At 40.2% G+C, this 24,939-nt stretch overlaps 1 protein-coding gene across 1 annotated transcript in view; it reads left to right on the forward strand.

Annotated features, from left to right (window-relative positions):
- Positions 1–24,939, forward strand: part of GAP43 (growth associated protein 43) — a 92,384-nt gene that overhangs the window by 39,983 nt on the left and 27,462 nt on the right. The window contains exon 3 of the mRNA XM_024764390.1: positions 10,502–11,111. Within this exon, the coding sequence (XP_024620158.1) occupies positions 10,502–11,111 (610 nt within the window). The remainder of the gene's footprint in view (positions 1–10,501; positions 11,112–24,939) is intronic.

Consider the following 24,939-nt stretch of genomic DNA (forward strand, 5'->3'; position numbering starts at 1 on the left):
TGCTTAGAAGAGTAGTTGGCACATAGTACTATATAATTTTTCAATTTATTATTAGAATTATTTTCTGCAAGGATCTGAGGGTACTTTATAGTACCTTTAAAGAGGTTTTTTTTTAGGAGATCATTTATTATTTTTATGAAATATGCATAGTCCTGAAAATTTCCTTCATAAGCTATCAGAGATAGAAAACCATAAAACATTTATCAAATAATGCACCCAATCCCTAGTCTCCAGAAAGCAGCAATTTTCACTTCACTTGTATTGTCTTCTTCTAGGCAATTATTTGTTGAGTTCTTAAATACCAGGCATTTTAAAAATACTATTTTCTTTCATCCTCAAGAAATTCTGCACAGTAAGTATTTGTATCCCAGTATGAGGGATGAAGAAGCCGAATTCTAAACAAATTAAGAAATTTATTCCAGGTCACACATCTGAGCCATGGCTGAACCAGAATTTGAACTCGTTTGAGCAAAAAGTTATGCCAAACCATGTAATCAATGAATGTCAGTGCCCGATGACTTAGAGAGAATTTGATGCCAAAAACAAAGGGAGAGGCAAGAAAAGAAGAATGACAAGAATAACAACATTAGCAAATTTAGACTCAGGTATGATTTACAGATTTTTCTAGAGTTTTGTGTATTTGCCCTTCAACTATCCAACAGCTCGGGGATCGAAATCCAGTTAAAATGGAAATAAGTCTATTTTTCTTGAAACTGTACACCATTTACCTGACATCCTCACCTCTTTCCACCAAAAACATTCATTTGTTTTTTCCACGCATGGAAGAATAAAACAACATATCTTCTAGAATCAGAAAGAAAACATACCTGCTCTTTTTTTTCTTTAGATTTCTCAGGTACTGTTCTAAATGTGCAATCACTTACCTGGTGATTGATACAGACCATTAAGGCATCTGCAAACTATTGTTGACAGATAGCAATGTCTCTGCAAAATCATCCCACCTCCTAGATATAAGCATATTGTACAAAGAAATATGCTTGCTGTGCCACTGCAATTTCAAGAAAAATCACCTAGTTCTCCTTTTCAAACATGTTCCTGCCCCCAATTCCTCCTATATAGAGATTCTGGAGCCACCTCTGTTATAAGATCAGAAATATAGACCAATTCTGTTCATTAAAAAGTAATTCAACTAGTCTCAGTACTGATATTAGGATTGCTACATATTCGGTGACACTTTTTTCTTTTTTCTTTTTCTGAGTGTTCAGTGTTCCGCTCTTAGACTGAATTCTCTGTTAGGTTCCTTAAAATGTAGGGAGATTGGAGGCCTAGGTTTAAGACCTGTTCTAGCATTTGTGGGGCCTTCCATCAATCCGGGATTTGGTTTCTTCATTTTACAAAGGGGACAGCACACTTGCTCAGCCTACTTCATTGTAATTCCTCGAGGAACTTTTTTATGAGGTGGAAAGTACTTCATAACCTGGAATATAAAAATTCAAGTTACTGTCATTTTTTTTAAAGTGTCTCGAGTTCTCCAGCTCCAGCTAGGCTTCATGATGACGTGCGCTCTGATGACATGTTATGTACCCCCCTGCATATTACGTACACTGACACTCGGAGAGGCTTCACTAACTAGCCAATGCGGGTACACTGGGTAGAACTGGACATCCCAAATCTCGATGTCCCTCTTTCCTCAGGGCCACATGCTTCTAAGCTAATTCCCCACGAAGTGTCTGGTGTCTGCATCCACAGCTTTTACCAATGATGTGTAAATAGAGGAGCTCTCAGAACCTGCAGGGTGGTTGTTTTCTTGAATGTGGAAGGGATATACCCAGATGGTGAGATAGAAATATGACATAGTAGCTATATGAGATTTATTTTTGTGGGATGAGGGATGTCAGGTAAAAGGTATATATTTTGAGAATGAACAGACTTCTGGTCTAAGTGAATTTCCATCACCAAGTTGCTGGACCAGGCAGAGGTTTAGACATGGATAAGATTAGAGAGGGTTGGTGTGTGTTAGGTGGTAGAAGAGTGGGATTTATCCTTGACAGTGTAGACAGATCTGCCCCCTTCCCAAGGATAGGAAAGAACTAGATTAAGTATGTGGCATACTTTAGATGGTTTTTTGCTTATCTCTCTGAGGATGAATAAGTTCTCGTGGACTCAGTAATGGTAATGTAGAAATTACTCTGAGATGAGGGTGATGATGACAATGATTATGACGAGAAAATTAGCTGTCCCTTTTTGAGCACGTAAAATATGTCAGGGACTGTGCTAAGTACTTTATATATATTAACTCATAAAATCCTCACAACAATCCAGTGAGATAGCCCTGTTACTCCCCCATCTTACAGATAAAGAAACTGAAGTTATCTTACCCAAGGTCAAGAGCTGGTAACTAAGTGGCAGAGCTGTGATTTGAACCTATACATATCTAACTCTACAGCCCATGTTCTTACCCACCAGGGAATATTAGCTTCCTACAATCTATTTTAAAAAGCAGTAAACATGGAGTGGGCTTGAGGGCAGGCCTGGTCTTTAGAAGCTGGATCACACTGAGCTCCTTTCTGTTTCCTAATTTACCTCGATTATAAAACAGGCACAGTGATGTGTTCCTCACATTGTTATGATGAGAAATGAACTGAAATACTAACTTATATGTGGTATACTCATTATAAAAGTAAGAGGCGGGGGCTTCCCTGGTGGCGCAGTGGTTGAGAGTCCGCCTGCCGATGCAGGGAACACGGGTTCCTGCTCCGGTCCGGGACGATCCCACATGCCGCGGAGCGGCTGGGCCCGTGAGCCATGGCCGCTGAGCCTGCGCGTCCGGAGCCTGTGCTCCGCAACGGGAGAGCCCACAACAGTGAGAGGCCCGTGTACCGCAAAAAAAAAAAAAAAAAAAAAAAAGTAAGAGAGAGGGTTATGGCTGCTGGAGAACAGTTTGACGAAGGCCCAGAGCATTAGTTTCCCAGAGAGAAGCACTGATACCCAGCCAGTTGGCTGTGTACTGCCCATTTACATGCTCTCTGATCACTAACATAACACGGCACATAGTTACTTAACAACTCCAAATAAATATTTTTGGAGCATCAGCCATGTGCCAGCACTGTTTTAGCCACCAAGGCTTTGAGGATTGTACAAAACCGACAAGGTCCTGCTTCCAGAGAGTTTATAGTCCAGGGGAAGAGTCAGTGAAAAATGAAATACAAATGTAAGTCAGGAGAACATAAGCACAGAGAAGGAAAAACAAGATAAACAGACCAACAGTGACAATATTTGGAGAAAGGCATATAGTAGAGCGGATGAGGAATGTCTCTCTCACTCGTTCACTGAACAAAATTTATCAGGTACTGCTGACTTAGAATGTAATAAATTGCATTTCATAATGGAAAAGGTTTAATTAAGAAAAAGTAAATCAATAATCACTATCCAGTAGAGCAGGAAGAAATAGCAATTTAATTAAATATTTATCTCATCATGTTTTATATTCCTGAACATCCAACCAGAGACATTTTGTGGCATCATACCTGAAAGGAAGGCAGTTTTTGGCAGAGTTAGCTGGGCCTTCTCTTCCTGCTGGTTGGCTCTGAGCACCTTCTCCAGCAGCTTGGGGTGTGGTTTGCTCTCAGGAATGTTCAACTGGGTGGAATTCACCTGTGATGGTGGTACAATGGTCTGTCTGCTGGTTAGGTGGCTTTTCTATCTTTTCCCAGATGTACTGGCTGCCTGCTATTCTCTTGTCTTTCCCCAGTTGTTAGCAAAAGCCTCACAGTCCCTCTCATAGTCTGGTGTGTGAGTCCAGCCTCTTCAGCAGCCTGATAGGGAGTCCCTCTATCTTGTTCCCAGCTCAGTGGCCACTGTAGGCACCGAGACCTCTCCCAGAGCAAGGTTTAGTATCCCCTCACCTTGTCCACCTCTCCCTCCTTCCAGTGTGCCACTTAAGAGGTAGTGAACGACTTGTTGAGGTAGTGAACACTAGCAGAGGTAGTGAACTACAGTCAGCAACTCTCATCAGGGGGTCTGCTTTTGCTGCTCAACGGTCGAGCCCCTTCCTTTCAGAGTTGACTCTCAGCAGGTATTTGCCTAGGCATCACTGACTTTGACCCTTTGTTCAGTTAGGTGACTTATATCTCTGTTTGCCGTACCTAAAGCTTTTCTGAAAGAGTTTAGTCAAATTATTCTGTCTAGCGTGAGTCCTGAGAGATAGACCAGCATACGTATGTGCCTCATCTCATAAGTATGTGCATCTTCCCAGCCCCCATCTGAGAAAGAGGGGCTTCCTTCCTTGAATATCTGAGGGACTAGTCATCTCCAGCCTACAACCTTAGTAGGACATGGGGCTCATTATACAGATCAACTCTAAACAGAGGGAAGGAGAGAGTCTTCAACAATCCTCTATGAATATTTTCACCTCTTTAACTTATGAAGAAGCAGAGATATATATTTGAAAAATAATTTGATTGCTATGATTCCAGACAACCCATGGAGAAAATGAATGTCAGGTGTTATATCTTAGATTTATTTCCAAGTGCTTTTAAAATGATTATTATCAATGTCATTTTGTGCCTTCTCTCCTTGTCTGACCCCTGTACCTTTATTTCCATAATTGGCTTCTTTGTTCAACCTCACTGCATGAAGTCAGTTCCTCAGTTAGGTGTTGGGGAAACATATACCTGTCTTAGACGGATGCTCTTGAAGTCCATCACTGGGAAATGAAGGGTATTAAAAGTTGACAAAATGGAATCCCATATTAATTTGCCTATCATCATCTTTCTGAAATGGCACTAATTGAGAGGTTCAAATTTTGGATTCATTCAACAAATATTAATTGAGCATCTGCTATATGCCGGACACCATTCTGGAAACTGGAGATTCAGGTGTGAATGAAATAGACAAAGTGTTTCATTTGCTGACTTCTGTCTGTTAGAAGGTGCCAGTGATAATATGCTCTTTGCCTCATCTCCATCTTTGTGGGACAGCTGGAGTTCTACATATAAAAAATAAAATAAAAGATAAGTCTTTTGAATGGAAACTGAGTTCTCCACCAGAAGTACTTTATACTGGGTTGAATATGCCGCTTCATATTCTTTAGGAAGTAGCTGGGCTCTACATGTTAAATAAATAATATATGAAAGTGAGCTGAAGACCCATCTTTTGATCACCAGCTATTTTCTGAAAAGTTCACATTACTATTCCAGTTTCCAATGTGGGATATTTGGTTTTCTATATAGTCAGCCAATCAATGAGCATTTCTTGCCCACTTAATTAGGACTGTGGAGCTGCAGCATCTTGCTGCACACTTCATCTGAAGTGGAAAAGAGAATCCCCTCGCTACCACTGTGCCAGGATTTGCAAAGTCACTCTTGATGTCTCACGTTCCCCTGGAGAATTGCTCAGTTGTCATATGTCAGTGCTCCCACCTGCCCAGGAAGTAAAAGAAGACTCTTCACTGGACTGAAAATCAGAGTTAAAAAAATGGTAGCCATTGCTGGCAAATGCACAGATGTTTCATTATACCTACTTGCATCCTGCCCCCCATCCCCTCACACTGTTAGTTGGATTTTCAAACCACATTGAGTGTTAAGGGACCCCTGTATCCCAGCTGTGCCTATTCATCTTTTAAATGACACCTTCTTCCCTAGAACTGCCCAGAAACCTGAAGACAATTCCGCTACAGAACTGGAGAAGGTTTGCCCATCCTCCTTTGGCTCCTCCATAAGGGGCCGTTCTCTGGACTTCTGATCTTTGACTAGATTCAAAGCAGGTACAGAAGCTCCACTGGGAGCTTCTTTAATACTTGGACATTTCTCCTAAAGTATATGCTTTCAACTGTGCTCAAAGCCAACTAAGCTGAAAAATAGAGTGAAATTTTCTTATGTGAATTTCACCTCACTAAATTATTAATAAAAACTAGAGTGAGCCATAAGTAGGTATTTGTTAGATTCATACATATCCATCCACACTTTATTCTGGTTCTGATATCCCTGGCCTTTCAATTTTGCTTCTCGGAAATATCCTTTGCTCAATCAAATTGAAAATATTTTGGTTTACTAAAGATGTTCTTAGAAAGAAGAAGTGGTATACACTAATGATTTTTAAAAGCATTTAAAATTCAATCCTGTTTCAGAGAAAATTTGAAGTATTATCATCGTAGTGTTTAGACCTAGCAGAAGTAGATTCAGGCCACATTTTTCTGTGCTTGGAAGGTTGAAGTATTCCTATGATAATTAGAAATAGTTAAATGAATTGAAGTGTCCCAGACGAATGGATGACGTTATTTTAAGTCCTGAAAGTTAGGCATTTATAGATTTTTTTGCCTAAAGCTCTTTTGGAACATAATAAATGCAAATTTTGGACATCTTAGACTGAATCCTAATTTGTTCACTCTCTCCTCCCCCAAGAGGAAAAGGAAACTACTAACCAGAGCAACAATGTTGGGTATGAAATAGTACTTCTTACATTTGGCTTTCTTATCTGTGATTCTTAAACGTTGATGAAAAGTATTGCCCTTTCACCTAATGGACTTTAAAATTTGACCAGATCCCAGCAACTTAGTAGAATGGTACCCTTCATCTTCTTCAAACCAATATTCATCCAAGGTTTTAGCCTTGGTTGAACAGTTAACATTTCCCATACTTGGTTTCCTTTAAGACTTCATAAATTACAGAGTTCCTGAACAAATTAATCAGTAAAAATTCTAAACTATAGCAATGAAGATTCCTGAAAAAAAAGTATGGCAACTAAAAATGATCCTCTTCCTACACGTAAGGAACTGCATTGGCGTGTCCACATTAGTTAATTCATGGATAGCAACAATTCCATGTAAAAATGAAAGAATTTTATCAGGGCTCAGCACAAAGCTTGTTTGTGGCAACGCTGAGTTTAAAAAATAAATCTATTTTTATGAGACTATGAACTAACTCTTTTTAGCCATTAAGTACCAGGATCCCCTTTTTTCTGGACTTCCTCCATCTCTAACTGACATATTTAGACTATTGGCCTTGCTTTATAGACAGGTGTAATGTCGGGTGTCTCCTTGAATTCCTGGGAAATTATTGATTGTTAAATACTATGAGCTTATTTTTTTTTAAGTGTATTTAAAAAAGAGTCCTGTGTGGATAGATACAGTCTCTGTCTGCTCACTAGTGTGTCTGTGGTGCCAGCATAGGCACTCAGTATTGCTAAATGAATAGATGAATCAGGATGTTGACGATGCTTTATGCACAATCGGCTACAAGAAAGACTAAGTTGTTCTAGGTCATGGATGCAATAAAATTGGACTTGGGGTTGGGTGGGAGGGGAGAAGACCTGAGTTCAAATACAAACGGGGCCACTGACTGATTCACTCATGCTATCAAGTGAAACAAGCGACAACTTTTCAGGGCACAGTTTTTCCCTTTTAGAAGCTAAAAGGTTTGTGCTGAATGTAGTGAGTAATCTCCAGTTTCTCTGGGCTCACATGCTCTTTGTTTTAGGCAAGCTCTTCTATTTCCAGCTGGGAAAAGGTCTATGTAGCCTGACATCTTGGGGTTCCCCCACAGCCAGTCTTGGGAAATGTTCTCTTTATTATTGTCACCTCTCTCAGCAAAATACACTCCCAATGCAATTACCTCTAGCACTGTGAAAGGAATTTTACCAGAAAATAACCTGTAGTTTAAGCCGTATTTATGGAATTAATTACAGGTATAAAAGAAAGACACACACAAACACATCCAGAATTGTCTGGCCTAAGACCCAGTTTTAACTTAAAATATTCTTATTTCTAGATGCCTCTGTTAAATCACCTCATCTTAGGCTGGTTTCCTCCCTCCCTTCCCTTGCTTCCCACTCCCCTTCTCCCCTTCCTTCCCCTCTCTTCCCTTCTCTTCCCCTTCCCTCTTTGTCTCTGTCTCTTTCCCTCTATCTGTACAATTTGTATTAGTTGTCTATTTTCAACCAATTTCTAAAATCCAATTCCCCTAAATCTCTAATAATATTAAGTGGCCCAGCAATTCCTCCTGGAGAAGCTGCAGGCCTGTGGGGGTACTTTGATCACCTACTTGGGTATCCAGCTCTTGCAGGATTGTCTCACTTCTCTCCTAACTATGGTTTTTCACATTCTCTCCCTTCCTGCCCACACCTTTCTGTCTTGTGTCCCTTATACTCTTGGATTTTTCAGGTGAGACTGATCCCACAATCTTGGCACCCAAGTCTAGTCTGAGCCTTTCTAAATAGTCATTTCAACATAGAGGCTGTGCACAGAAGCTTAAGTCCTGATCATGTGGAAAGTTACAGTGGCAGATGATCTGAGAAATTGAGAGAGAGAGAGAGAGAGAGAGAGAGCGAGCGAGAGAGAGAGAGAGAGAGAGAGAGATTGGGGTTGGAGGTGTAAAGAACTTAGAGGGACTCTTCCTTTATCCTTGTAAAGTATCTTCTTTATGTCATTCAGACTCTTGGCTTCCTTCTTTTTATGTTTTCTAGCATTTTAAGTTTCATCTCCTTTTCTCTGTGTTCTTAAAGAGAAAAGGGTGATGTAGCTTCCTTGAGTCACCAGAGGGTTTTTTCTGTCCACTTGTCTACTCTGAAAGAATTGGTTTGTTTACCTTCACAAGGAGCAGTATTTGTATTAAAGAACCACTGGGCATCAAGGCCCAAGTGCAGATGTCCTATCATGTAAGATGGTGCCTCATTCAGAAAATGCAAGATAGAGTAAAGTAAATTAACAACATCTTGGCTGCATGCTCCATTCATAACTATTAATTTCAGAGGGTTATGCTTCCATCTCTGAGCAGAGAGCTCCTGGCAGGGACAGCTGCTCCCGTGCCCCAGATCGTGTTGTGTGCACCCCAGTAGGAGTCATCAAGAGCAGTAGGAGAGCGGGAAGGTGGTAGTGTATCAGAGCACTGAGCAGTGTGGCAGCATGGCACTGGAAAGAGGCAGCAGAATGGGCCCTTCCAAAGTGCTTTCATGCACTCCTTCATTTTTTGTATGGATACATGCACCATTAACTGAGGAAGAAGAGAAACTTGCCTTGAGTTTTACTGGAAATTTATTAATCCTGCTTTTACTCTCACATGCAACTTATTTTCAAAAATACCTTTGTATACGCACTAGCATGTTGATGGACCTAAGCAATACAGGCCCATATGCTTGTCCAAAGAATGTCAGACAGGTCTACATCATGACGAACAGGATCTGGGTCCCTCGGGCAGAGCTTGTATGACAGGTGGAAAGCATGCCCTGTGTTGGCCTGCTGTGACTTGCATCTTAAACTGGAGCAAAAGCCAAGGTCAGGCCAAGGTCGAGACTGGGGCCAAGCAGAGGACTTGGTACATGAGAAGCATTCTTTAATTATTGGTCTTTTGCTGCATTGTTCACTGCTGTATTTCCATGTTGCTAAGACAGTGTTCTCAGAAGTTAACAAGACTTATTGTTGCAATATATACAAACGTTGAATTGCTGTGTTGTATACCTGAAACTAATATAATGGCTATATGGGGACTATAAGTGACCACACTGGGGCACCATAGTGGGCAACGGAGCTATATAGAATTCTGAGTACTTGCCTAGGCATTTCTTTTCATGACTATACCTTCTATTCCTATCCTGTGATTTAATTTCCATGTGGAAAAATGTTATTTGCAGCCTATGTTACGTTGTAACATGATCAAATGGTAAAAATTTTGTATTCTAGTCTCTTGCCTTCAGTGCTAGGATGGCTCTGTTGATGATAATATAAAACTAATTTTAAGTTTAAATTGCTTTGGGAATAAGAAATTGTGATTTAGTGAATATATGCCACTCTTTCAAAAGCGGAAGCAGTGTTTTCCACTCTTTTTTTAAAACTCAGGAATAATGACCATTTTCTGAATTCAAATTTTGAAGGCCTGGTATGTTCATTACTGATGTTGGACCACACACAGAGGAAAGCAGACATCATTTTGTGACCAGCATTCTGACTTGTCACATCCTGAACAAACCCCTCAAAGCCCTGGAACTCATCTGCATTTTGCACAAGACCCTGATGGAATTTGCTGTTTAAACCTGAACCATATTCTTTGCCCCGAACCTACTGGTTTCCTGATGAGACCTGAAATCTTGGGGAAACAAATAGGCTTTTCCACAATATTTTTTTAAATCATAAGTTTTTCACAGGGACCCTCTCAGAAACCCTGAAAAACCAATATCTTTCAGAGGTCACTGATGAAAACCTAGGCTGGGTGGACTTGAGTTGTCAAAGTACATCCACGAAAAGGCTGATTTAAGTTTAGCAAAGGAGAGACATTCAGTTGGGGGAAGAAAGACATATAAAATAATGCCAGTGATTCTGGAAGGCCAGAAGGACCTAATTTTCCCAGAAACTAATGTGTTCTCTCCTAAATTCTTCATCAGAAAGAGAGGGGGCTTGGTTTGAATTTCCAGGGTATTGCTGATTTCTTAACTCCAAGTATGGAGCCTGGCACAGAATAAGCCATTCAGTATGCATTTATTGAATGCTGTGATTTGAAGGAAAAGAACATTGCTCCATCTCTCCTTTTTTCCCCCCCTTTTCTCCATAAAGGTTGAAAAAAATGATGAGGACCAAAAGATTGAACAAGATGGCATCAAACCAGAAGATAAAGCTCATAAGGCCGCGACCAAAATTCAGGCTAGCTTCCGTGGACACATAACGAGGAAAAAGCTCAAAGGAGAGAAGAAGGGTGATGCCCCAACCGCTGAGGCGGAGGCGAATGAGAAGGATGAAGCCCCCGTCGCTGAGGGTGCGGAGAAGAAGGAGGGAGAAGGTTCCACTCCCGCTGAAGCGGCCCCAGCCGCCGGCCCCAAGCCGGAAGAGACCGGCAAAGCGGGCGAAACTCCTTCCGAGGAGAAGAAGGGGGAGGGCGCTCCCGAGGCTGCCACAGAGCAGGCAGCGCCCCAGGCTCCTGCCCCCTCGGAGGAGAAGGCCGGCTCTGCTGAGACAGAAAGTGCCACTAAAGCTTCCACTGACAACTCGCCGTCCTCCAAGGCCGAAGACGCGCCAGCCAAGGAGGAGCCTAAACAAGCCGACGTGCCTGCTGCTGTCACTGCTGCTGCTGCCGCCACCACCCCTGCCGCAGAGGATGCTGCTGCCAAGGCAACAGCCCAGCCTCCATCGGAGACTGCGGAGAGCAGCCAAGCGGAGGAGAAGATAGGTGAGCGACCTCCAGGGTCAGACGCCATGGGGGGCCAGGCCACCCGTACCTGGGGGCTTATTTGGAAGGCCAGGCCCCCTGTGCCTTCAAGGGAGAGGGGACATTTCTAGAAGGTGTATTCAGGAAATCAAGGGAAGCTGCGCTGAATTCCCCAAAGTGGCAGGGCTGAGAGCTAACTCTGGCCACTACGTTCCCAAATATCTCCAAGCCTGAGAAAGAACTTGGGCAGGTTTGTGTAGCAGCCGGTACTAGACAGGTCTGACAATTACCTTGTTAACTGGATTGGCATAAAGAGTAAAACTAGGTAATCCTGGTTGAAAAAAATATTCTGTGTGCTGGATAGACTTAGTTTAATAAGTAATTACTGAGGCTACATATATTTTATGGATGGGAATTAGCTAATGTGATTATTTACCTCTGGGAAGTGCCTGGTGTAAATGCAGCCAACTCCCTATTGATTCAGATGATGTAGTTTGTGAATTACCAGCAGCTAAAACATACTCTCAGACCACCTATTCCTAGCCCACAATATGTTTCTGGGCGTTCTCCCCCATCAATTGGTGAGCAGTGTGCATATGTGTATGTACGCTCAGAGAATGTTAATTGTAACCTTAATCGGGGTCAGACTAATTAGGAAAATAAGTCTGTTGATGTTGCCAAAAACAAAAGAAAAACCCCAAATATAGAACACGTTGTGAAGTCAAACATAAATTATCATTTTATTATCAAAGACACTACCTTCTACCATACACATACATAATTGAGGGTTGACTGTGATTTTAAAAAGTTCCTAGATTCTCTTTGGTTTAGAGCTCTAACCTGGAGTGTTTTCACTATTATTGCCCAAAGAGCCTGTGCAGAATTGGAATAAAGCATTCACAGTACAAGATAAATTTAAGGGAACTTCACCCCTCAGCACTAGATCTGTCCCTCCACTCCAACCCATCCATAGTGGTGAAGGAGGCCAACGGTCTCCAAGGTCTTTCTCTAGCCTAGTGTGACCCATGAATACCTTTCAGCCCCAAACATTAAAGATAAAGTTGCTTCTGTGCCAGTTGAAAAGGTTGGGTTTACTCCTTTAGAATTTAGTGATTTAACCCACTATGTGTCCAAGGACCCAAATTTGGACTGGACCACACTGTGCCCTCGGGAAAACACCTACTCCATGAGGATGCTCTGGGAAATGCCTTGCTATCTGACCATTAGATTGAGAAAGTAATTATTGAATATTTGCCATGATATCCATCTCTCTACATTAGATACTGCAGGATAGTGGAAGATTATTCTAGATATTTTCTGGTCTACTTCTTTCATTTTACCCCCCAAATTCTGTGAGTAAACAGCCAGATTATATTAACTATTATTGTTATTAGCATCATCTAACTTCAGATTAAGCACACACCTCTTTCTACCAGTGGCTCATCTTAAATCTCTATTCTAACTATATACCTGCCCCAGGGGCCAGACCTTGAGGTTAAGAAGATGGGAATATTTCCCTGGAAAAGGTAAGGCATGTGATAAAAATGGTTTTGGTTTTAATTTACTCAGCAAAACAAACCTTGTTAACTACTCTTCTTTAGGTTTAAGTTCCAGCCTTAGATACAATGGCTAGAAATCACTTTGCATATGACCGACTGACTACCTATTGGTAATTTTCATAAATCTTAGAAATTAATCATGATTTTAAATATAGAAAATATTTGACATTACTCAGATCATATTTTTAAACTGGGATTTCTGAAATTGTAAGTAGAGACAGAAAGACATAATGTGATTTTAGGTATATGCTCGTGGTTTGGATTAATAGAAAGGAAGACTGCTTGAATCAATGGAAAGTCTAAAGATAATATATTTTAAAGGAAATTCAGTTTTATTGTTTTTCAAGTTATGATAATTCCAATGAATCAATGAAATATTTTATGTAGTACATGCTCAATAAATGTCAAGTGATGAATGAATGAAAATTGGACAGATTCAATTTATAGATAATAATTTGTTTACTCATTCATATATTCTTTGTGCAGCCTTGCTTACTCCATTCACTTATTTAATTAAAAATGTGTCTGGTCAGTCAAAGCAATAGGGATCATGCTCTGTCCTAAATCTTACAATTTCTGACTAAAAAATGCCTCAGTTAGTCTGAGCGTAATAGGTACATTGAAAGGTAATTGAAAAGTATAAATGAAGTTCAACTTGAAGGTAATCACAAAGGGCAATTTATTTTACATTGTTTCTGAGCTTTGGGTAGGTATTGCCCTCTTGGTTAGATCTTGAAATGCTGCCTATAGCTTCTTTCTGGACCGATGTATCTATTAGCCTTGCCTACTGTAGGTGACAAGCACAAATTACCCAAATATGATGAGTCTTATGGAATCACAGAAGCTACAGGTGACAAGGAGATCTATCACAGCATATCAAGCCCAAATTCCCATGGGCCCTGTACCACATTTTCGTCTATCTCGTATTGGATTTCATTCTAATCCTGGTTAAAAGAACAATATTCCCAGTTGAGCACTACTGTTTGGGAATGGATGGCTACCCTGGGTGGCTTTAGGATTCTGTGACTGCCTGGAGGGGTGTAGAGAGACAGTCTGATACGGTGGAGTAGGGTTGGCGGGGCAGAACAAGCCAAAAGAGAGATTCAAGACAAAAATTGCTGTCAGTAAGAGGGTCAGAATTTTGGACCACTCTGATCACTACTTTAATACAAACGGGAATTCTTTCTAAATTATAAATGTTTTCTTTATTTTACTTCCTTTACTATTAGTGGGTTTATTACAGGTGGATGCCACTTGCATTAGGACATTTGGAATTTTTTTTTTCATTTTTTTTTTTTACTCTTCCAACTATATCTTCCTGTCTCTGCTTTGCCACTCTGTTTGCACATCTCTGCATATGTCTATGGCCAAAAAACTTCTGTGCATTTCTGATGATGATTCCTTTATAGGAGGAGAAGTGTTTGTGGTATCTTTAGGGTACTGCCTCCTTTCAGCCATGAGGAGAGGACTTTCAAGCCTCTTTGAATGATAATGTCTTTGGTGTCTCCTGCTGGATAGTATCACAGTGCTCATTGGACTCACGGTACAAGAATTCTCTGCTATGTCTCTTCTTCTCCATGATAACCCGCTGACTTTCCCTAGTAGAGGACTCCAAAACTTCTGCTCTGGCTATATTCAGTGATGTCGTATTACCAAGGGAACACATCCAGGAGGCTAGAAATCAGAGATGTTGACTGGGTAGCTCTCACAGGGTACTTGACTAGCACTAGTAGAAAGTGTAACTGGGTTATCCTAGATTTTCTGTATGTTGATTTTGGCTGCATTTTATTTTCGTGGTCTCTTTACCCTTTTCTAACTGAGGCCATCAATAATGATCCAGGAAAGAGAGGAGTTCTATTCATCATTCCTCTGAATAGAAACTCAGTGTCTTCCTACCTCTCTTCCTTCTTTTTCTTCCTCCTTCTTCTTCCCTCCCTGCCTCTCTTCCTCTCTCCCTTTGTTCTTTCCTTTTTCCCTTTCATTTATATTTACTTTCTACCATGCTAGGCATTAGCGTCACAAAGATGCATTAGTTATGGTCGCTGATCTTAAGGAGTTCTGATTTGGTAGTAGGCGTGGGATGAAATTCAGGGAGCGGTTTTGAAAACTATCACAGTAATAATCTCAACTCAGTTAAATTCTACAAAAAGATATGGAGTATCTTTATATGCCAATATACTGTGGGACAAAATATGGATGAAACAGTGCTTCGTGCAGTTTGCTACATGCTAAAAAGGTTTTATGTCATGTGTGCCTCTATAGCCAAATTCTTAGCAAAAGAATAATGCAAATTTTATAGTTTCTGGAAAGATAATTATGTGTAAAAAAATGAAATACCCAACCCACATTTTTGGAGTTGGAGAAATTCTTTACTTTCCCCAGAACAAAATGTTCCAAAGGCCCAAGATAACCATCCATAATATTCTTAGCTCTCCAGAGGATAGACCCACTCCCACCACACTCTGTGTTACATGTGAGATTAACCAAGAATATGTACACTTATTTGACACAGTGCCAGAAGCAGTTTTGATTTGATATGTGGTTTCAACCACTTCCCAAATTTATACACAATTCATAAAGAGTGAAAATTTGGGGTGTGAAAGTCCATAAATGCTATCTATAAAACAGGAGCACCCTGTCAGCTACTCAGTAGCACGCTGCCTAAATACTGTTGATTATTAAGCTTTTATAGAGCACTTTTATATTGCTCTAGTAATCATTTTTATTGGCTTTTCTTGAAAACACTCCAGTGGCATTTGGTAATATTTTTCTTTCTGCTTTTACATTCTGAGAACAGGGGCAAAGTAAATGGATATTCTGCCCACAGACACAGTGACAAAGTAGGGGTCAAACTGATAGACCCCCTAAATCCTCACCTTAATCTTGGCCTTGCAGTTCTTTACCTCTCTTTTAGGGTGCTGTGTTTTATCTCAATTCCTGCATTTTCTCTTTATCTTAGCAGTTGTGACAATTTCTGATTATTGTCAGGAAATACTAGCCAGGTCCCTGGACATTCTGTGCCCTCCATGCCCAGTAAGATATACCAAGGAAAGAATGCTGGAGACCAGGGGTATAGCCTCAATAATTTTACTAATGAGATGTGTGATATGAGGCAAGTCATTGCTTCTCTCTGGGCTTCAGTTGTCTCTTCATTAAGAGAAGGGGTTAAGGTAGTTGGTTTTTAAGGTTTAAAATATATAGTTTCTACTGAGCCTGCGCTTTAGAGCTCACGTGCCACAACTACTGAAGCCTGCGCGCCTAGAGCCCGTGCTTCTCAACAAGAGAAGACACCGCACCGCAACGAATAGTAGCCCCCGCTTGCCGCAACCAGAGAAAGCCCGTGCGCAGCAACAAAGACCCAATGCAGCCAAAAATAAAAAAATTTAAGAAATAAACTTCAAAAAAAAAAAAAAAGATCAGCCAAGTAAATAAATAATAAAATATATAGTTTCTATAATAGGTAGCACTTAATGAGCATTTATGAAGTGTCAGACCCTGTGCTAAGTGCTCTGTGGGGATTATCCTATTTAATCATCAGAACCGTTCTGTGGTGTAAGTGCTTCAATTTCCCCTTCCACTTTTACAGATGTGGAAACTGAGGTTAAGAGACATTGAGGCATCTCATCAGCATCAACAGCTGGCAAGTAGCTAAACCACGAGCTGAACCCCGGCAGCTTGATTGCTGAGGTCATACATTGAACCCTGACACCCAGGGAGAAGTGAAGACGAGAGGAATGTCTAAGAACCCAGGCATCGTGTCCTAGTCTAAGACCATCCCCCTCATTTGTATAATTGGATACTCCAGACTCTTGTCTGGGAATCATTAATGATTGCATTTATAGGCGGGTATCCAGGAACTAACCACACTCCTTGGTCATAACTTTCTCACAGCTCCGTCACCCCAGAGTTATTGGGGATATTAAACTGGTTTTGAGTCTTGAGTTCTTAGTTTGAAAATCCTTCAAGTACTGTTTGATTAGGCCCCAGAGAGCTGTAAGATCAGTTACAATTGATTGTTCTTAACAGGAGTACTGCTGACTCCATTAAATATGCCAGAGCTGAAATTTAGAAATTGAAATGTTCGGAATTCAATCAGATGAAAGCAATTTAATGTATTCTAGACAATTTCTATCCTAAATTTATCAGAATTAGTATCTTTCAAAATTCTTGTTTATATTGTTGCTCCCTTTTGGCAAGCACATTTCCAAAGGACCCCCGATACCTTTATATTTATAGCTAGAATAGTATAAAGAACTTAATAGGTAGAACAGATAGGAGAGCAATCACTGTCTCTTCAAACAAAAAATGTAAGCAGACAGAAGATAGGAAGAGATGTAATTTAGAGTCAAGAAACTCATATTACGAGGCTTTTTATCCATTCTTTTATAGCTCATATTTAATAACTACTATCACCTTATTTAAAAAGCCAATAAACAGAAAAGCATGTAGCTCCCCTAATTTTAAAGTGATGAAACTATATTTGGAAGTGAAACTCAAACAATATTTCTTAAAGTGTAGAATATTTTTCAGACACCAATGCATGTTTATCAAATATTTTCTCCTCTTTTTTCTCTGCGTACACACACGCACACATGCATATCTACCCAATTCTAAAAGGATTACAAGGAGGAAGAACCAAGAGTAGCAAGAGTTACATAGTCAGTCCATTTGGCTGAACATGGGGAGAGAGCTGAACACCCGATCTAATGGACTAGAAAGCACTGAGTGGTCGTTACTCTTATTTTGTCCTCACAGTCATAGCTTAATTAAGTAAAGAATGAAAAGCTTTCTATAACCAGGCATAAAAGGAAGGGAAGAAGGAAACCAATAATGCTGCTTAGAGCTGCAAGACTGGAGCCCTTGAAGATCTCCCAAGACTATATGGTTTACAGTATGCACAGAGGAGGGAAAGGTTTGGAAGGATGTGTAAGTTTTGCCAGCCGTCTTAGTCATGTTTTAATTTTGTGCCCTAAGAAAATGACTGAATCAGGTGCTGAACCGCAGACCAATTCATATCATCAAGAACATTTGAGTCACTGCTTTCTTCAAAAAGTCTTTAGCCAGTTGTTAATCTCACAACACTAAAGCTTGGCTCTCTAAGCAAATAATTTATTTTGAGGCTTATTTAAAAGAATTGCCCATAAATTGTTTTCACAAGGATGATGAATAACATCATGTTTTTTAATAGATCCAGTATCTTGTAGGAAGTATATAGAGCAAGTGCTCTGTATTTCCAGCATAATAGACTAAAGACTGCCTATAGTCAAGAGACCTGGATTCTTGTTCAGATTCTGCTGATGATTTCAGACCAGCTCTTTTGCCCTCTAGAGGAGCCTGGTTTCAACATCTTCAAAGTAAATGGGTTCAACTAGGTTTTCTCTGCTTTCTAGCTTCAGAAGGCAAGTGTGCAGTGGCAGGCTAAAGGGGCATCTGGAAGAGTGGGCATATGGCCTCTTACTCAAGCATTCTCACTTCCCCGTAGTGCCTTGTTTTCTAAACTATTAGATAGTGGGTTTAGGGGACAGGGCAGATAGTAGAAGTCTGGATGGACGGGCGAAGATTTCAGGAAGAGACAGCACTAAGACAGTTTATGGTTACACTGGAAGCCCAGGAGACTGCAAGGAAATCTCAGTGGAATTTTCTAACCCACCTTACACTTGAGATTGAAAATAAAGGGTTGACAATGATGTTTTCGGATATGGTTAGACTTGCTTTTAACCTTCCTGAGATGGAAAACTACAGCTCGAGTGGCTATAATTTACTGTCAATAGTTTCACTTTCATCTTAGACTTAATTTATTATTAGTTTATTTTTTAATACCCATCTTATTTCATTAAAGTAATTTAAACAGCTTCAAGGGTATATAAAGCCTTGGATTCTTGTGTAGAGCAATGGATGCATTTGACAGACAATTGTTTTTGATAAGCTTTTCAAAGATTTTGTCAGTAGACCTTCATTAAAACATAAGAATGATAGGAATAGGCCTAATACAACTTTCCTCCAATTCTTTTATTTACTGTACAGTCACATAATTGGATCTTCGACCATCAGTGAAACTGACTAACAGGCCCAAGTGTTTGGAATTGGGTTATTTGTACATCCCAAGAAAAGATGCACAAGTTAGATATGCTTACTCAGCAATTCTCACATGTATTGTCACTTTTTGAATCACAAATTAGGAGACTGTGGAAGATAAAATATTTTAGTTTGATCATCTCACACCATTCTATTTGGAATGGAAACTGCAGTATCTTCAGGGGAAAAGAAAGTACCCTAGGAGGGCAATTTGCCTTTCCTTATGAATCATGTTCAATATTAATGTTCTTTCCTGGAGGCATATATATGGTCAAGTAAGTCCTGAGGCTAATTTTTTGTTTTTATTTTTTTTCAGTATGAGTTGGTAGAATCTTTTGGAATTCGGAATAGAAACCAGAAACGATTCACCTAAATGGTCCCTTCTGTGTGTCTCTCAGAGTGGAGATGAACATTTTTATAGATCCACAAGAATATTCTCTTTGCCTTGGGGTATGAAAAAGTGAAGAATATAATATAGATATGTTTTAGGACCGTATCCATGACTATGGCATAATTGTCTGCCAACTCACAAGCACATACATACACATACAAACACACACACACACACACACACACACACACACACACACATACACAGATTCAATATGTAGGGAAAGGCCTGCCCAGGGGTTCAGACCATTAGAGAAAATCTAGAAGAACAATGAACTACACATTTTTTCACTCTTCAGGCCAACAAGAAGTGGAAAATGGCTCCAGGCACATCTCTCTGTCTCTTAGAGGGGGTGTGGGGAGAGTAAAGCTCTTTTCTCTGCTGGTTGTGTTATTGAGACGTGTTTGTGAATCTACAATGAGATGGGGAGAGCTAGGCATTAGGATTAAGGCTACCTATGATGAAATTTATAGTGTATGAAAATTAAAGTCCTGATTAGGCTAATTAGGGAGAGAGAGTCCAGGAAGACTTCTTGGTGTAGAGTTACTGCAGCTGAATCTTGAAGGACAAGATGTATGTAATAAAGAGGGATATCTTTTATTTAAAAAAACTTGAGCAACCGCCTTTCATTCAAATTAACACAAAAATACAGATAACTTAATTCATGTCATAATTCAGCAGTAGCTTTCGAAGATTAACCATCAGTGGAAAAAGTAGCTCCATCATATGTTTTGTTTATTGTTGAAACTCTTGCACCTATAACAATGGGAAATAGAAGGCAACCAGTAAGTATTTGCTGAATGAGTTAAGAATGAATGAACAGGGACTTCTCTGGTGGTCCAGTGGTTAAGACTTCGCCTTCCAGTGCAGGGGGTGAGGGTTCAATCCCTGGTCAGGGAGCCAAGATCCCACATGCCTCGCCGCCAAAAAACAGAAGCAATATTGTAACAAATTCAATAAAGACTTTAAAAATGGTCCACATCAAAAAAATCATTAAAACAAAAGAATGAATGCACAATGTTATCACAGTAGAGAAAGTACTAAAATTGACCTAAAAGACTGAATTCTAACCTTAACCTAATTCTAACTTTAAGCACTCAGATTACTTCGAGTGCGAGTTTACCCTTTCATAAAACAAAAATGTTGGGCAGAGGGTTTCCAAATCACTACCGTTTCTAAGATAGCTCAACAATGCCCATTATGACACATTCCAACTTATTTGCAGATTCTAAGTGACAAGGGGACGCAGACACTTGCTCAAACAGAAAGCTGTGCCGCTGTCCCCCTTTCTTGTATTTTGGAAGCTGAATACACAAGCTTCCCAGAAAGTTCTGTTGTTACTCAGGGGCATGCATCATCCTCGAGGTAGCCAGAATCCACACCACTTAGGGCTTCAGAGACCAATGTGAGCATTTTGCATTATGTTCAGGAACATATTGAAAACTAGAGGAAACCAAAGCTGCTCCATTCTGAAAGCAGGTGATTAATTTCATTCCAGCCCCATGAGTGACCTGTGTGGCTCTTGCCAGTGTGTGACAGGTACACCCAGGGAAGGAATGATCTGCCAGGTTCCTTGGCACCTTTTCCTCATCTGACACGTTTAAGTAATCTTTGCAGGGTGTTAAGAGTCTCCTGAACCTGCTGTGCCCCTGCTATAGGGTGAATTGTTAATATGTTCCCAAACTAACAGCGCTGGGACAGAGACCAGAAAATAGTCTTTCCCACAGTAGTGTAAACATAATTTGCATACAGCTTGTGAGCTGTTCAGACTGCAGACCACAGGGAACATTGGACTGGGAGGCTGAATAGATTCCCCCCGCCACATGTAAACTGTAACTTGCAGCAACTCTCATGTATTTGATAAAAAGACAGAAAGGACTCCTCTTTGTGAAACTACTCTAGTTCAATTTAAAGGGCTAAGAAAGGCCAGGTTTAGCAATGTGATTATAGCATTCTCCCCAGTGCTGTAATCAGATCCTGTGAGAAAGAAAAGCAGTTACGAAAGATGTTTGTCTCCCTCCTTCCTTCTCCTTCAATACAGGTGGCTTAACTCTAGTAGGTGGAGAAGAGAACCTGGCTTCTATTGGAAGATACAAGCCGGTTTCCTTTTCCTAGCCTGTTTTTATAAAAGGAAAAACAGAGGGTAAAAAAATGAAGCAAAACCATGTCACTTTCTGATTGGCTATTTATGTATGCTTTTTACCCTAGCAGAAAAGTAGACATTTAAGATGTACCATTGTATTTGTAGTACATGGAGAGTGGTCTGGATACAAGGCTGGTGTAGTTGTCAAAGTATGTAACGCCTGGGAGGAGGAACCCTTCTCTGTTTTCCTAACATCCTGATAGAGCAGGTTTTTGTAAGAGTGCCGTACAATAAGTGAAGAAATTGTTTTGCATGTTCAAGATTAATCTGGAATTCTGGTTACATGTTTATCACATTAGGAGTCTCCACCAAAAGGTTAGTTTGAAATATGAGTTAGAATGAGCATTTATCACACTTTCAGATACTACTGAATAATATTTCTCTTTCCCACTCCTCTCCCTATATTTCTCTTAGTCACTGTCTGGCCATCTGCCCTGAGGTACACGATGATTGTGACTATACATGGGTATATGTTGCAATGTAAAAAAAAAAAAACAAAAACCCCAAAACATAAAAATCATTCATGATTGATGGCTTTATTAGATATCTGCAGTAATGTGTTGGTAAACTGGCTCTCAAAACAAAACAACAAACAAACAAAAAACCCCAAACTCAAAAAGCCCTGATCTGTAGTGTTTGTTGCAAATACACCCATTGTGGCTGATTTCAGGCTACCCGTGTGTTGCCACTGGACACACAGTTGGGAAGCGAGGCTGACAACTTGCTCTCAGTAGCCAGTGGGAGCCAACTCCATCGTATCCCAAATCAATATATTTTAATGATTTAATAAGCTTTACTTTTGGTAACTAAAATACCGGAACAATAATTATCAGTTCCCAAACAATGTATTAGTATGGAAACACACAAATATCAATTTGTAACATTCACTTACTTATATGCATATGTATGTGAGGCCTTGAGAACTAGTTTTAACATTTGCAGTGAATTCTGTTGTGCATTGTACCCTTATTCTAAAGGTTAAGAAAAAGGGTAAAGTTTAGAATTGCAGTAATTACTACTGAAGGGATGGATGGATATATGCCCTCAAAAATGATCTGAGCTACATCTTTTTAATGAATTGAAAGGCCTTTTATCTTTTCAGAGATGAATTCAGCATTTGGATTGAATTGTGACCATGGCTGGCTTTTCTAATTTCTAGTGCACAGCAAGGGTTGCTTCTTTCCTTTCCTCCTAGTAATTTTTAGTGCAGATGATGCTTTTTTTTTTTTTTTTTGCAGCACGCGGGCCTCTCACTGCTGTGGCCCCTCCCGTTGCGGAGCACAGGCTCCGGACGCGCAGGCTCAGCAGCCGTGGCTCACGGGCCCAGCCGGTCCGCGGCATGTGGGATCTTTCTGGACCGGGGCACGAACCCGCGTCCCTTGCATCGGCAGGCGGACTCCCAACCACTGCGCCACCAGGGAAGCCCACAGATGATGCTTTGAATTCTAGGCAGAGCATTGTGAAACAGTGAATTCACAGACGGTATGATCAGATTAGGGAGTAATTTTTGAAGAGTGAAGCTTTCAACATTTTTGGCCTGGGCATCATTTGTCCAAATAAGTTTCAAATATATATACTAATCCCCCAAACAGAGCTGATCTGGTTGAGAATGGGAGGGGGAAATGGCGATGGCTGGAGAGGCCCAGAGTTCCTTTCACTCTGCTTCTCTCCCTCCCGTCTAAATGGACCTTCTCTGGGCTCTGAAGTATAGTTTGAAAAATATAAATTTAAGGAATTTCTCTGGTACTGACTTTCTACACATGTCCAGCAAAATGGTCAAGTCAGATCTGAACCTGTCAGTCTCACTGTAGTGGTCTTCAAAATGAGTATGAATGGCTGCAGTCACACTGATTAAGTAGTAGGTTCTGTATATTATTTAGAAGGTGAAGAGAACTACCCCCGCACCCCATGTTGTAGTGCAACTGTTTAGTCATAGATAGGATTGGTCTGAGTAACCTCCAGGCACGGTGTTAGGTACATTAAACTATGTTCTATTTTCTTTTGGTTCCAAATAATATTAAAGCCATGCAAATTTATTTTATAAACAAGAAGCCCAAGTTTTATTTTCTGAAACCTTGTTTTAAAATCCTAACTCAGTGAATTTTGAATCGTTTTCCTTGGAGCCCTGAAGTTCCAGAGAGTAGGACCTCAGAAGTGGTTTCTGGGAATTAAGTTGGTTCACAGAGGCCAGGTTGGTCGGCATCGGGGTCCTCTACCATCCCACAATCCCCTATTCCTCCACTGACTATTTCTGGATCTTAGTAAAACTTTGGCATTTTAACTAATAATAATTGAAAATTACTGTTGTCAACTTAAGGCCATTTCAAAAGTCTTTGAGTTTTGGCATGATTAAAAGTCAACTGAATGTAATTCGGAACCCATATTTTAATTCGGACATCACTCTATACTCAGCTTCAATTGTTTGTTTTACAAACAGGTGATCTTCCCAGATACAGGACTTGTTCAAATTCTAATTGTTCAAATTCAAATAGGAATTGTTCGGATTGTTCAGATTCTATAAGAATTTGTTTCTTATTCAAATTGTTAAAAAATGGAAGTTGGATGACTCACCCAGGGTTACTTACCAAGGCTAAATAAGATTACTACATCCATAGCTTCTGAGTCTTAAACAAAAGGAAACAGACTAATGATGCAACAATATTTTTTAGTTCTACTCCAATTTGCAACATAATTGTATAAACAAAACATTCTCTCTGATGAGATACCACTTAAGGAATTCCGTCTCTGTAATTGTGAAATATCCACAAAAATAAGATTTCTAGAAAGCTAAAGCCCAAAATCTGTCTCAAGAATTCTAAAAAATCTGTCACCTTTCTTTCTTCTGCTCCTCAATCCCAGTGAATAATGGATGTCTGTGTCTAAAAGGATGCCGAGAGTGAAATACCCATGTGCAACAGTCGGTTCTCATTTAACTCTGAAGATTAACATCCTAAATGTCACTTGAATGATTAACATCATGTTGTGAAACAGCCCAGCTGGGTGAAAAGGAGTAGATCCAATAATGACAAGATAATCTTAGGCTTAGGGTTAGAGGGGTTTTGACTTGTAATTTCTAACAGGCAACTTGAAGACCGCTCATACAAAGCTACAAATACCTTACACCTATCCATACAAATACCCTACACAATACCTTCCACTGTTTACCTTTGGAATGAAATCTAACTTATAACCATGACCTACAAGGCGCCATATGATCTGACTTCTGCTTCTCTCTCTGATCATATGTGCTACTCTGCCCTTCCTCACTCTTCTCCAGCCATCCCACATTTCTTAGTGTCTCTTGCACACACTCAGCTTGTTCCTACTTAGGACCATCGCGTTTGCTTTCTCCCTCAATCTTCCCATAGCTACTTCTTAGCCCCGAGGTCTCCATTTGGATACTGCTTGCTCAGAGAAGACTTCCCTGACTGTTTTGACAAGAACAGCACCACACCTGCCAGCCCCATCAGTTCTACCCAATTTGTGTTCTCATTATCACTCTCAGTGTCTAAAATGACTGTGTTTATCTACCTAAAATGACTTCTCTGTCTCTCACTAGACTTTCCGTTCCCTGAAGGCAGGGATGTGGCATCCTTTAGCACAGCATCCCCAGTGCTCAGAATGGACGCCAGCATGTAGATAGCCCTCAATGGACATCATTGATTGACTAATAATATGAAT

This window comes from Neophocaena asiaeorientalis, unplaced genomic scaffold, assembly GCF_003031525.2.
Source record: "Neophocaena asiaeorientalis asiaeorientalis breed wild unplaced genomic scaffold, Neophocaena_asiaeorientalis_V1.1 scaffold393, whole genome shotgun sequence".
Classification (NCBI taxonomy): Eukaryota; Metazoa; Chordata; class Mammalia; order Artiodactyla; family Phocoenidae; genus Neophocaena; species Neophocaena asiaeorientalis.